The sequence below is a fragment of the Oncorhynchus nerka genome, linkage group LG20, assembly GCF_034236695.1.
Source record: "Oncorhynchus nerka isolate Pitt River linkage group LG20, Oner_Uvic_2.0, whole genome shotgun sequence".
Taxonomy (NCBI): domain Eukaryota; kingdom Metazoa; phylum Chordata; class Actinopteri; order Salmoniformes; family Salmonidae; genus Oncorhynchus; species Oncorhynchus nerka.
The window spans coordinates 38,031,799-38,045,063 of record NC_088415.1 but is presented as its reverse complement, the minus strand read 5'-3'; the positions used below and the strand labels follow the sequence as shown (position 1 = coordinate 38,045,063).

The 13,265-nt window shown below is 46.0% G+C and overlaps 1 protein-coding gene across 1 annotated transcript in view; it reads left to right on the top strand.

The window, feature by feature from the left end:
• Nucleotides 1–13,265, top strand: part of LOC115102452 (membrane-associated guanylate kinase, WW and PDZ domain-containing protein 3-like) — a 180,673-nt gene that overhangs the window by 134,518 nt on the left and 32,890 nt on the right. Inside the window, 2 exon segments of the mRNA XM_029622412.2 lie at nucleotides 4,048–4,167; nucleotides 12,165–12,377. Of these exon segments, the coding sequence (XP_029478272.2) occupies nucleotides 4,048–4,167; nucleotides 12,165–12,377 (333 nt within the window).

The window sequence follows — 13,265 nt, the reverse complement described above, 5'->3', positions numbered from 1 at the left end:
AGATTTAAGATTTTTCAAAGTAGCCACCCTTATTACTACATGATTCCGTATGTGTTATTTTGTAGTTTTGATGTCTTCACTATAATTCTACAATGTAGAAAATAGTGAAAATAAAGAAAAACACTTGAATGAGTAGGTGTTCTAAAACTTTTGTCCAATAATGTACATCTTCATTTATCCACCTGTTCCACTGTCTGAACTGGACCTCCCACCTGTTCCACAACAATACACTTCCTCATGGAGAAAAGTGCCAATTCATGTTCACTACATCCACCCCAAACAACCCAATACCTTTTCATGACGTTGTTGTTTTGTTGCTGCTCTGTTCAGTATTGTTTTGGTTCAATTGTTTCATTTCTTCAAAGGTGAACTTTTTTGAGAACATGAACAAAGAATGGAAGTCAATTGAAGTGTTGTCTTCCTAGTGCTGTTTCTTCTCCCAAAGCTTTTTGCTTACCACCTCCCTCTCCTTCACCTCCCTCTCCTTCACCTCCCTTACCTCCCTCTCCTTCACCTCCCTCACCTCCCTCTCCTTCACCTCCCTCTCCCTCACCGCCCTCACCTGCCTCTCCATAACCTCCCTCTTCTTCACCTCCCTCTCCTTCACCTCCCTCTCCCTCACCGCCCTCACCTGCCTCTCCATAACCTCCCTCTCCCTCACCGCCCTCACCTGCCTCTCCATAACCTCCCTCTCCTTCATCTCCCTTAACTACCTCTCCTTCACATCCCTCTCCTTCACCTGCCTCTCCTTCACATCCCTCTCCCTCACCGCCCTCACCTTCCTCTCCATAATCTCCCTCTCCTTCACCTCCCTCTCCTTCACCTCACTCTCCTTCACCTGCCTCTCCATAACCTCCCTTACCTCCCTCTCCTTCACCTCCCTTATCTCCTTCACCTGCCTCTCCATAACCTCCCCCTCCTTTACCTCCCTCTCCACCTTCCTCACCTCCCTCTCCTTCTCCTCAATCTCCACATTCCTCTCCTTCACCTCAAAAGACTTGATTGATTCCTTGATTGAACTCGAGTTGCGTCCCCTCTCACATTTCAGATCTTTACATCACAAGGACGACCTATATGACACTCATGCAGACAGGCAAGTCCAAATGGCTGTGCAAACACAAGAATACAGTATTCTGTTTTTTTCCCATATTTCCTTGTTCAAGGATTCTCATATTACTGCCTTTGAAGCCGAGGAGCAGACAGGGAACAATCTCTGAATACAATAGTCTACTTTATAACAAGGTTTAAAGCATTTCAGATGTTAGTGCTCTCACAGCAGCAGTAACGGATGAACAGGGTGGAGGGAGGGCAGGAGGGATAGTATTAAGAGTCCATTGGTGCGCCGGTCAGATTGCTGTTCACGTGAGGTAAACACCCAATTACATCTGAGCTGATTTTCCTGATGCAGAAAATATTTCCCCAAAATGTCTACATGTCTTCAACAAGGGGACAACATGTTAAATAGACCAGCTTGTTGGGAGTTAGTTGCACTACACAGACCGTTACCGTTCGCAGGTTTGTTTAATGACTGCAGGCTTAGTATATACTGCCATGTATGGTGCTTGCAGTTTCCAGATCAAAAAGCAGGATTTCAGGGGATTTAGGGTTGGAAAAGAGAGGAGGATGGAGAGGGAGAGAAGGAACAAAAAGACGAAGGTTAGAATGTTCAACTGTAAGATTTTTCAACTGTGGCTTTTCGCTTATTGGCGGAACAGAAAAGAAGGACCTTGAGAAATACCATCCTTTGAGCTCTGGAGTTGAACAGACCTCAGATCTCCTTAAAAAAGTACTTTCTCCATCCCTAGGGTCATTTTTTGCTGGCAGGCATAGGATAGGAAGAACGACAGAGAATAAGAGACGGTAACTGCAATTCCTATATGAAGTTATTATTCGTACATCATGGCTCAGGAGTGGACAATCCATTCATTCATCTATCCATCCATCTATCTCTCACTGTGGCTTTGAAGCCTGAATGTGTAGAGGCCCTCAGGGGTTTATTCAGTCAACTCAGGCATTAAGTTGACTAACCATCCAACCAACCATCATCCAGTTTAAACCAGTTCTCAGGTCAATCACCTACTCTGTTTCTCTGTGACACGGTCTGAGGGTTTTCTACATACAGTTGAAGTCAGAAGTTTACATACACCTTAGCCAAATACATTTCAACTCAGTTTTTCACAATTCCTGACATTTAATCCAAGTAAAAATTCCCTGTCTCAGGTCAGTTAGAATCACCACTTTATTATAAGAATGTGAAAGGTCAGAATAATAGTAGTGTGTATTTATTTCATCGCATTCCCAGTGGGTCAGAAGTTTACATACACTTAATTAGTTAGCATTACCTTTAAATTGTTTATCTTGGGTCAAACATTTCGTGTAGCCTTCCACAAGCTTCCCACAATAAGTTGGGTGGATTTTGGCCCATTCCTCCTGACAGAGCTGGTGTAACTGAGTCAGGTTTGTAGGCCTCCTTGCTCGTACATGCTTTTTCAGTTCTGCCCACACATTTTTTATAGGATTGAGGTCAGGGCTTTGTGATGGCCATTCCCATACCTTGACTTGGTTGTCCTTAAGCCATTTTGCCACAACTTTGGAAGTATGCTTGGGGTCATTGTCCATTTGGAAGACCCATTTAGGACCAAGCTTTAACTTGCTGACTGATGTCTTGAGATGTTGCTTCAATACAACCACATTTTCCACCCTCATGATGCCATCTATTTTGTGAAGTGCACCAGTCCCTCCTGCAGCAAAGCACCCCCACAACATGATGCTGCCACCCCCGTGCTTCACGGTTGGGATGGTGTTCTATGGCTTGCAAGCCTCCTGCTTTTTCCTCCAAACATAACGATGGTCATTCCGGCCAAACAGTTCTATTTTTGTTTCATCAGACCAGAGGACATTTCTCCCAAAAGTACGATCTTTGTCCCCATGTGCAGTTGCAAACTGTAGTCTGGCTTTTCTATGGCAGTTTTGGAGCAGTGGCTTCTTCCTTGCTGAGCAGCCTTTCAGGTTATGTCGATATAGGACTCATTTTACTGTGGATATAGATACTTTTGTACCTGGTTTCCTCCAGCATCTTCCTCCAGCACTTTCTGCACCAAAGTACGTTCATCTCTAGGAGACAGAACGCGTCTCCTTCCTGAGCGGTATGACAGCTGCGTGGTCCCATGATGTTTATACTTGCGTACTATTGTTTGTACATATGAACGTGGTACCTTCAGGCATTTGGAAATTGTTCCCAAGGGTGAACCAGACTTGTGGAGGTCAACAATTTTTCTTTCTGAGTTCTTGGCTTATCTTTTGATTTTCCCATGATGTCAAGCAAAGAAGCACTGTGTTTGAAGGTAGACCTTGAAATACATGCACAGGTACACCTCCAATTGACTCAAATAATGTCAATTAGCCTATCAGAAGCTTCTAGAGCCATGACATAATTTTCTGGAATTTTCCAAGCTGTTTAAAGGCACAGTCAAGTTAGTGTACGTAAACTTCTGACCCACTGAAATTGTGATACAGCGAATTATAAGTGAAATAATCTGTCTGTAAACAATTGTTGGAAAAATGTCTTGTGTCATTCCCAATGTAGATGTCCTAACCGACTTGCCAAAACCATAGTTTGGTAATAAGACATTTGTGGAGTGGTTGAAAAACGAGTTTTAATGACTTAAGTGTATGTAAACTTCTGAGTTCAACTGTAACACTGTTCATCTTCCATTTGGGCTATGAGAGGAGAGAGGTTATCTCCAATAGCTTTATAACGTTTGTCTTACCCGTAAATGTTACTTGCTCAATGTGTGTAAGCTAATTTGGCACATTAAAATAACCTATTCATAGCTTGGTTTCTCAGTAACACCCCTTGGTGTAAGCTGTGCTCGATACTGACATGGGGTCCTGCAGGATATGAGGACACAATTCATATCCCTGTGTGCATGATGAAAATGGTGTCCACCCCTCTCCTGTTCATGCCTAGCTGGATCTGCATCACCACTCTGCCCCAGAGAAAGGGTCCGTTTTACTCACTTTGTTTGTTGTGGTGTCTTTTCCCAGGTACCACACGACAGCCCAGAGAGGGGGAGGTTCCTGGGGTTGATTATAACTTCATCAGTGTGGGGGAGTTCCGCGTGCTGGAGGAGAGTGGCCTGCTGCTTGAGAGTGGAACCTATGACGGTAGGCATGTTTTTTTGGGGGAGGTGGTCTATGGCAGTAGTTCCCGAAGTGTTTTACTCAGGCCCCCCTTCCAGCATCGGGGAACATCCCGCGCCCCACGTCTATTTCTATGGGCACATGCACTTCTACACATTTTGTTATGGGGTGCAGATAAACTTTTTAAAGTTTTAAAGCAACTTCTATTGCAATTCTGCCCCCCCCCCCACACACACACACACACACTGTCGACCTCTCACCCCACAGTTTGGAAATAACTGGTCTAGGGGAGGGTGGAGAGGAGCAGGGGAGATGGAGAGGGGGGTGAACCCTACACAGTAATAACAATTTCCCAAGGATGCATCCGCATCACAAAATGAATCCCCATGAATTATGCATTGTTTGTATAGTATCTGCTGAGCTGTCACCGCCATCCAGGTCATCAGATAAACTCAATATAACGATAGCATTCATACCATTGTAAATGTGAAATGAAGTGGCTAGCTTTTTCAAGAGCAGAATAGCGTTGTCCCACTTGTGATTCAAAGTAGGTTGATGATTTCTGAGAAGCCAGCGGTCAGCATTGTGACACAGAACCCTGGGGGTATGTACCCTCATAGCCAGTTGTATCCAGACTGCACCAGTACGCAGGATAAATTATACATCCACACAGGGAGGCCATATAGTCGGCTGATCTTGATATGGCTGCTTCAGTCAGGATGCTAGTTATTAACCTCTCTAGGGTACGTGGGACTCTAACGTCCCACCTGACCAACATCCAGTGAAAGTGCAGGGCGCCAAATTCAAACAACAGAAATCTCATAATTAAGATTCCTCAAACATACATGTATTTTACACCATTTTAAAGATAAACATGTTGTTAATCCCACCACAGTGTCCGATTTCAAAAAGGCTTCACGACAAAAGCATACCATGCGATTATGTTAGGTCAGTACCTAGTCAAAAAAAAAACAGCCATTTTTCCAGCCAAAGAGAGGAGTCACAAAAAGCAGAAATAGAGATAAAATGAATCACTAACCTTTGATGATCTTCATCAGATGGCACTCATAGGACTTCATGTTACACAATACATGTATGTTTTGTTCGATATCCAAAAATCTCTGTTTACATTGGCGCGTTATGTTTTGCCTCCAAAACATCCGGTGAAAGTGCAGAGAGCTACATCAGTTTACAGAATGTTGATGAAAATACAACTGTTATGCATGGTATTAAAGATATACTTCTCCTTAATGCAACTGCTGTGTCAGATTTCAAAAAAGCTTTATGGAAAAAGCACACCATGGAAATAATCTGAGTACAGCGCTCAGAGACCAAAACAAGCAATACAGATACCCGCCATGTTATGGAGTCAACAAAAGTCAGAAATAGCATTATAAATATTCACTTACCTTTGATGATCTTCATCAGAATGCACTCCCAGGAATCCCAGTTCCACAATAAATCGTTTATGTCCAAATACCTCCTTTTTGTTTGCGCGTTTAGTACAGCAATCCAAATGTGCAGGCACTAGGTCCAGACAAAGTCAAAAAAGTTATATTGCAGTTCGTATAAATATGTCAAACGATGTATATAATCAATCTTTAGGATGTTTTTATCATAAATCTTCAATAATGTTTCAACCGGAGAATTCCTTTGTCTTTAGAAATGGAAGCGAACGGAGCTAACTCTCACGGTCGCGCACCTGACTGAGCACATGGGCTTCTGGCAGACCCATGACTCAATCAGCTCTCATTCTCTCCCACTTCACAGTAGAAGCCTGAAACAAGGTTCTAAAGACTGTTGACATCTAGTGGAAGCCTTAGGAAGTGCAATATTATCCCACAGACACTGTATATGGGATAGGACTTGAAAACCTACAAACCTCAGATCTTTTCTCCGGTTTTTGCCTGCCATATGAGTTCTGTTATACTCACAGACATCATTCAAACAGTTTTAGAAACGCCAGTGTTTTCTATCCAAATCTACTAATAATTTGCATATCCTAGAATCTAGGCCTGAGTAGCAGGCAGTTTACTCTGGGCACGCTTTTCATCCGGATGTGAAAATACTGCCCCCTACCCCAAAGAAGTTAATGCAGGGCCTTTTGGCCTCTGAGGAATCCCCTCAGGACAACTGAGACACACACACACACACGTACATTCTCTCTCTCTTTCTCTCAGCTCATAACAATGAGTTTTTGTTCACAGGGGGGAATGTGTGACTTTAGTCTGATCTCCCTTTGAGTCAATCTGTAACTTACAGCCTGGTTTATTACCGGCAGCATCATTACTTTAGTCTGATCTCCCTTTGAGTCAATCTGTAACTTACAGCCTGGTTTATTACCGGCAGCATCATTACTTTAGTCTGATCTCCCTTTGAGTCAATATATGACTTACAGCCTGGTGTATTACCGGCAGCATCATTACTTTAGTCTGATCTCCCTTTGAGTCAATATGTGACTTACAGCCTGGTTTATTACCTTTATTACTTTGGCTGGACACACCTACTCATTCAAGGGTTTTTCTTTATTTGTACTATTTTCTACATTGTAGGATAATATTGAAGACATCAAAACTATGAAATAAAACTCATATGAAATCATGTAGTAACCAAAAAGTGTTAAACCTTTTTGGGATAGGGGGCAGCATTTTCACCTTTGGATGAATAGCGTGCCCAGAGTGAATTGCCTCCTACTCTGTCCCAGATGCTAATATATGCATATTGCTAGTGGTATTGGATAGGAAACACTCTGAAGTTTATAAAACTGTTGATGTCTGTGAGTATAACAGAAATCATATGGCAGGCGAAAACCTGAGAAAAATCCAACCAGGAAGTGGGACATCTGAGGTTTGTAGTTTTTTAAAGCTTGGCCTACCGAATACACATTGAGATATGGATGAGGTTACACTACGGCTTCCACTAGATAGATGTCAACCGTCTTTTGAAACTTGAATGAGGATTCTACTGTAAAGGAGGGGCTCATGAGACCTGTTTGAGTCAGTGGTCTGGCAGAGAGCCTTGGTCTCATGACGCGCGCTCCCGACAGAGTTACCTCGCGTTCCAGTGCTTTTTCTCAAGACTAAGGAATTCTCCAGTCGGCAAATTATTGATGTTTTTTATGTTAAAAACATCCTAACGATTGATTCCATACATCGTTTGACATGTTTCTAAAGGACTGTAACGGAACTTTTCGAGATTTTTGTCTGGATGAAGTGCCTGCGCCTCATGAAGACGGATATATATGATGGGCCATTACTCCGCCCAGCAGTGCTCTCATCTGGCCCAGTCTTCAGGCAGCCTTTACCTCCTCCAGCGCCGCTGCCTGCTGTCTCCCAAGCCTGTTGCTCATTCATGTTCTCTCTATTTAATCCCCTGGTTCTGTTCACCGGTGGACTATGCTCTGCTCCTCTTTTGAAATACCCTAGCCTCTCTACCCTCTCTCCCTACCACCTGGGCTCTCCCTGTTGCTCTGGCAACACCGGGTTCTCTCTTTGCCTCTCGTTCAGGTGGTGCTCAACTGCAGGGTAGCTGACTCAAACTCAGGGAGGAAAGTGCCAACAAAGGTTAGCACTGTATTATTTCTCGGGAGGCACAGAGAGGCTGATAGGCCGTGAGTAGTACTCTTTGCCCTTGAGAGTTGTGCCTCGACTCCAGATCGGGGAGGTGAGTCTACACGCCGCAATTCTTAACTTCCCTTTCTCCTCTCTCTAGCGCTCAATATGGACGCCAGCCAGGGCAACATGAACGATGGATTATAGAAAGACAGAGATAATTGGAGAGAAAGAAAGCAACGATGCAATACAACCAAGATCGACAAATGCTGAGATAAGAAAGTCCGGGTTTGTTTGTTGACGCTGTGGGTCTGACTCGGTGGGGTTCTGAACGAGGAGTCGTGCCAGGGATTGCGGTGCTGTTTCCAGTGATGATGTTGCATTGTAAGAGAGCACAGAACAGCAGATCACACGGCAGCTCTGATAGGTATTTCAAGCGCTCCCGTAAAGCAGAGTTACTGAAGATAAGACCAGCCAGGGCAATGGGCCAGGAGGGAAGGAAAGGGTCAAGGTGCTGTAGTGGCGAGACACACACAGGCAGGGGTGAGTCCTAGGGAGGAGGATTGGGAAACGCTCCAATGCTAAGGAATGTCAGAGTTGCGGAATACACAATCAAGTTGGTGGACTTTCAGGTTGTTTCATTGTGGCTCTAAAAAGACAAACGCATTGTCCAAAAGAGTACAGACGACAGAATACAGATGTTCTGTTCTAGATGGTGGCAGTACATTCGCTAAAGTGGGGACTTGAGGAAGAACTGATCAGAGGCAGCAGCTCTGGTCCTTCAGCACAGGCACCTGTGCAGCTGTAGTCTAGCAGAGGCGTACATTCACACGGTCTTGCCCTCACAGCAGAGGAATGTGGAGATGACCAGGGTGGCTGTGGAGACAGTCAGCTTTGCCTGCACTGTGCCAGCAGCGGAAGGGAGGCTGTCTAAACTCTGGAGCACAAGATGGGCTCTGCCTGGCTGCCTCAGGCACTCTGCCGTCGAGTCTGCGAAGGCTGGGAATGCTGCTAGGCAAGGCTGCATAGTGGGAACTAACCAGGAGAAAGAGAGACGGCTCATCCTCCATGATTAAAGAGTGTCTGTGTGCACGGCCTTGGCTGGCTAGTTAAGAGGCAGAGAGAGGGGGAGAGGTCAGAGAGAGTGGCAGGGTAAGCAACAGTGATAGAGAAAGAAAGAGAGGGGAGGGATAAATAGAGGGGGGGGAGTGGTAGAGCAGAGAGCGAAGGGATAAGACTCTCGAGGCAGCGTTCCAAACCTCCACACGGGGGGGGGGGGGTTCCCCAGTTCCCGCATCCCTAACACACTCAACGCTTCCCATCGCAAAGCCGGAAGCGGTGCGCGCATAATCACGGTCTCCTGGTGTGCTACCGCTATGCTTTCACCACAGAGACAGATGGAGAACGGGAGCCACGAGGCCACGGGGGAAGAACAGTGAAACTAAGAGGCCAGGCGTGAGAGCGCCGACCTTACTGGCGCTTCCTATCCCTGTTTTGGAGGCTGCCGCCTGTACTCTGTACTCCCGTCCTAAAGAGGTTCTCACGGGTTGAGAACCTGGCAGCTGCTGCCTACTCTATCCAGATGGCATGACTTCTCCACACTACAATACAGTACCACTGAGTACCATGGCCCAGGCCCTGCTGCATATTTCAGCCCTGGATCCCCCTGGGACTGGGCCCACACAGCCTGGTCATAGATAAGGAACGAAAGGGAAGGTTGAAAGGTCATGTCTCCCACCAGTTGTACAGAGTAGCGCTTTACCAGCTGCATAGTGTATGTGAAAGCTGGCCTGACTGAACTGGAATTAACATGTCGTCTCTCTCGGCCTGGGGCTGTCGAGTAGTGTTGATGAGGTTGGTTGTACACGTAGAACCCTGTTCTATGGCTGAAATGTAAAATAGTCGTCGAACAGCCTGAAAGACCCTCCGTATCCTGTCCTGTTCGTTTGTTGCCGTCATTATGCTCACGGGTCCGTCTTGCTACGATCTCATGTTCACACAGCTAGAGACTGTGGGTTTCTAGCTGTCCGCACCCTCTGCCCAGTACCTACCTTAGTTAACACGCACACACACCCGTCTCCTGGCACATCCCACGTATTCCCTTCAGATGAATGGTGATACTGTTACAAATCTCTATTCCCCCTTCCTCGCTCCCTATTCCTCCTTCCTCGCTCCCTATTCCCCTTCCTCTCTTCCTATCCCATCCCCCTCTCTTCCTATCCCCTCACTCTGTCTCCCCATCCTCTCTTCCTATTCCCCCTTCCTCTCTTCCTATCCCATCCCCCTCTTCCTATCCCCTCCCTCTATCCCCCCATCCTCTCTTCCTATCCCATCCCCCTCTCTTCCTATCCCCTCCCTCTATTCCCCCTTCCTCTCTTCCTATCCCATCCCCCTCTCTTCCTATCCCCTCCCTCTATCCCCCCCATCCTCTCTTCCTGTTCCCCCTTCCTCTTTTCCTCTGTGTTCACTAATGCACATTAATCAGAGACTAGGAGAGCGGTGTTTATGAGCTATTAATCACGCACCACTGGGCCTGAGAGATGGAGGGAGGCAGGGGGAGAGGGAGGCAAGGGGAGAGGGGCGCAGGGGGAGAGGGAGTGGTGGGGAGGGAGATGGAGAGAGCGCGCATGGGAAGTAGGAGGAGAGAGAGGGAGATGACTGGACTGTGTGGTGACAGGTCTGGATTAAAGAAAGCCTCCTATCTTTCATCTTCATCGTGCTCACCGTGCTGAGGCATAATGAAGCTGTCTTTTGACAAATGCAAATTGATCGGCTGCATGTCGGCAGTGGGAGATGGGGGAGAGAGGGAGAATGGATCAGGATGGATCGGTTGGGTGTCTGTTTAAGGAAAAGGTGTGTTGATCCCTTTGTTTCTCAGCGTCGTGCCGCTGGGTTTGGTGTGTCATCCGATAGCTAATAAACCTGTAGCCAGCAGGGGCTCAGACTAGGGGCTGTAGGATGTATCTCCAGGGTCACGGAACAGTGCAGAGAAGAGAGATACAGGGAGAGAAGGTGTGAGTCACGCAGACGGTAAGACGACTCCTGCCTCCCTTCTCAGAGCCTCTACTCCCTGTCACAGACAGACCGATTGAGACCGGCAAATAGTCAAGTTGTGTATTGTATTACTCGACAGCCGGCTGTGCCATTTACTCTACACAAAATGACTTGATTGAGATATTAAACTTACTGCATTATGTACAGCAAAAGAACATAGGGTTGTGTGGAGTTGAGAGGGTAGCTTAATGAGTTTTAATTCACAAACCCCCTCTAGTCTTTCTCTCCCATTCTTTAAATAAGCTAATACAGGGTGTAATTAATTCAAATGAGGCTTTCCAATTATGAATAAATTAAAGAGCGAGCCAAGGGTCTCTGTCTAAAAACAATGTGGATGTTTTGGTTTTGACATCCAACCCCATGCTAATGGTGCCGTGTTCCCAATGAATGTTAGCCATGTCTGTTAATAACTGAATAATGATCATGATTTAGCATAATTACCTCTTTCATTTGGCTGTGGAGGTCTGGTCTAGGGATGTTTGGTAACAAAATACTACAGCGTGCTCCTACTCTTAGATATTTGGGTATGTTAAATTCCCATGAGATGAGCCGAACCCTCAGTGCTGCAAGCTGACTAAAATGTCTTGTCGGCTCAGCTGATCGACCGCTGGAGCTTTGAGATGTTTCTCCACATGTGATAACTCTCTATGGTACGTTCAGCTGTAATCCAACACTCCCAGATAGCCTGAGAAACTCCAGTGCTTTTAAACTACAGGATTTAGTGTTGCCGTCTACTCTACTGTCAACGGCACTGGAGGACTGGCTTCCCAGGGAGCTGAGGGAACAGCAAAATGAATCAATATTTATATAGCTTCCTGACTTGCTGTTCCCCCCCCCCCCCCATTCCTCCCCTTCTTTATATTATTCTGTCTGGTTAGCTGGAAGTAGAGAGTTGGAAGAAGTGAAGAAATTGGGTCAATTTCCCCACAGTTTTCCTCTCCTCACAGAGGGGATTCATGCTGTTTTGGCCCCGGGCGCCACAGCACACGACACAGGACAATAAAACACAGCTAATAGCGCCAAGAAGCTCTTCACTCGGGTCTGTCCTGGATAAAGGCTACTGCCACGGGGCTCTGGGGAGCCCACTCCAGCCCAGCACTGCAGTAAATATGACGAGAGATAGGGAAGGAGAGAACGGGACAGAAAGAGAGGGAGCGAGCCTACGCTCTTGTCAGGCATGGCATAATGTTCCGTGGGGAATCCATTCCCCTCTTTGAGTGTTGACATACCGAGTATAAACTGTGTATGTGTGGCTGCACCTGACATATTTCTAGTTGAATTGTCTTGTTGTTGTCAAATCAATACAATCAAAACAATCATTTTTTCCCCTCCAGCGAAGTATCATCTAACCTCGTCTACCAGGAAGCTACCACAGGCGGTTTCTGTTGACGCTGCTGTGTGTGTGTTCTCTACCAGGCAACTACTACGGGACGCCCAAGCCCCCAGCGGAGCCCAGCCCGGTGCACCCTGACCTGGTGGATCAGGTGCTGTTTGATGAGGAGTTTGACACCGAGGTCCAGAGGAAGCGCACCACCTCCGTCAGCAAGATGGACAGGAAGGACAGCGCAGCCCCCGAGGAGGAGGACGAGGAGGAGAGAGAGCGGTCTCCAATGGTCAACGGGCTCACAGGTGAGATGCCCACGCTGTCCTGTGACAACATGTTCCCATCCTCTCAACTGCCTCAAGCTGACCGTCCACGGCATTGATGTTGTATTAAACACGGCTAATAAACCATTCAACCAATGGCAACACCACAGGGAGCCATGTTTGCTTGTACATTCAGTCTCTTTCACTGTGTCGGAGATCGATTTGTTCTGGCTCAACAATAGCTGACCGCGCTGCCCAAAATGAGAGAAAGAGGGATGAGAGAGGGCTTCTTTCCCCGCCACACTCATTCCCTCCACACTAATTCCCTGCACACTCATTCCCTCCACACTCATTCCTTCCACACTCTTTCCCTCCACCCTTCACACTCATTCCCTCCACCCTTCACACTCATTACCTCTTTCCCCCAAAGAGGACACCCCAGGATGATCTGTTCTTTACAGAAGGACACTTTTAAATCCGAACGCTACAAAGTGAAGTAGTCGTATGCTTCTCCATCTAGCTAGATCAATAATGTAGAAATCCCTGGTTAAGGGATACATGTTGTTCTTCTTGTGTTTCCCTCAAAAATCCGTATCCGTATCACATGTACCGTAAACAAATTCAGAAACAAAGTGCCAAAGGTTGTTATTCACAAAGGGTTGAGAATAGACTGGTAGTGATGGGGGAGGGGGGGTTGATGCAGTTAGATATCGCAATGTTGTTTTTGTATCTAAAATATAATATTAAAATAAAAAGAGTAATAAAGAAAAGAGTAATAAAGAAAAGAGTAATAAAGAAAAGAGTAATAAAGAAAAGAGTAATAATATTAATGTGTTTTTTGTTTAAAAAAAACTGCAGTACTGATTCAGAATCACAATACATATAGAATCGTGAGAATCACAATACATATTATATCGGCACGTATGTACC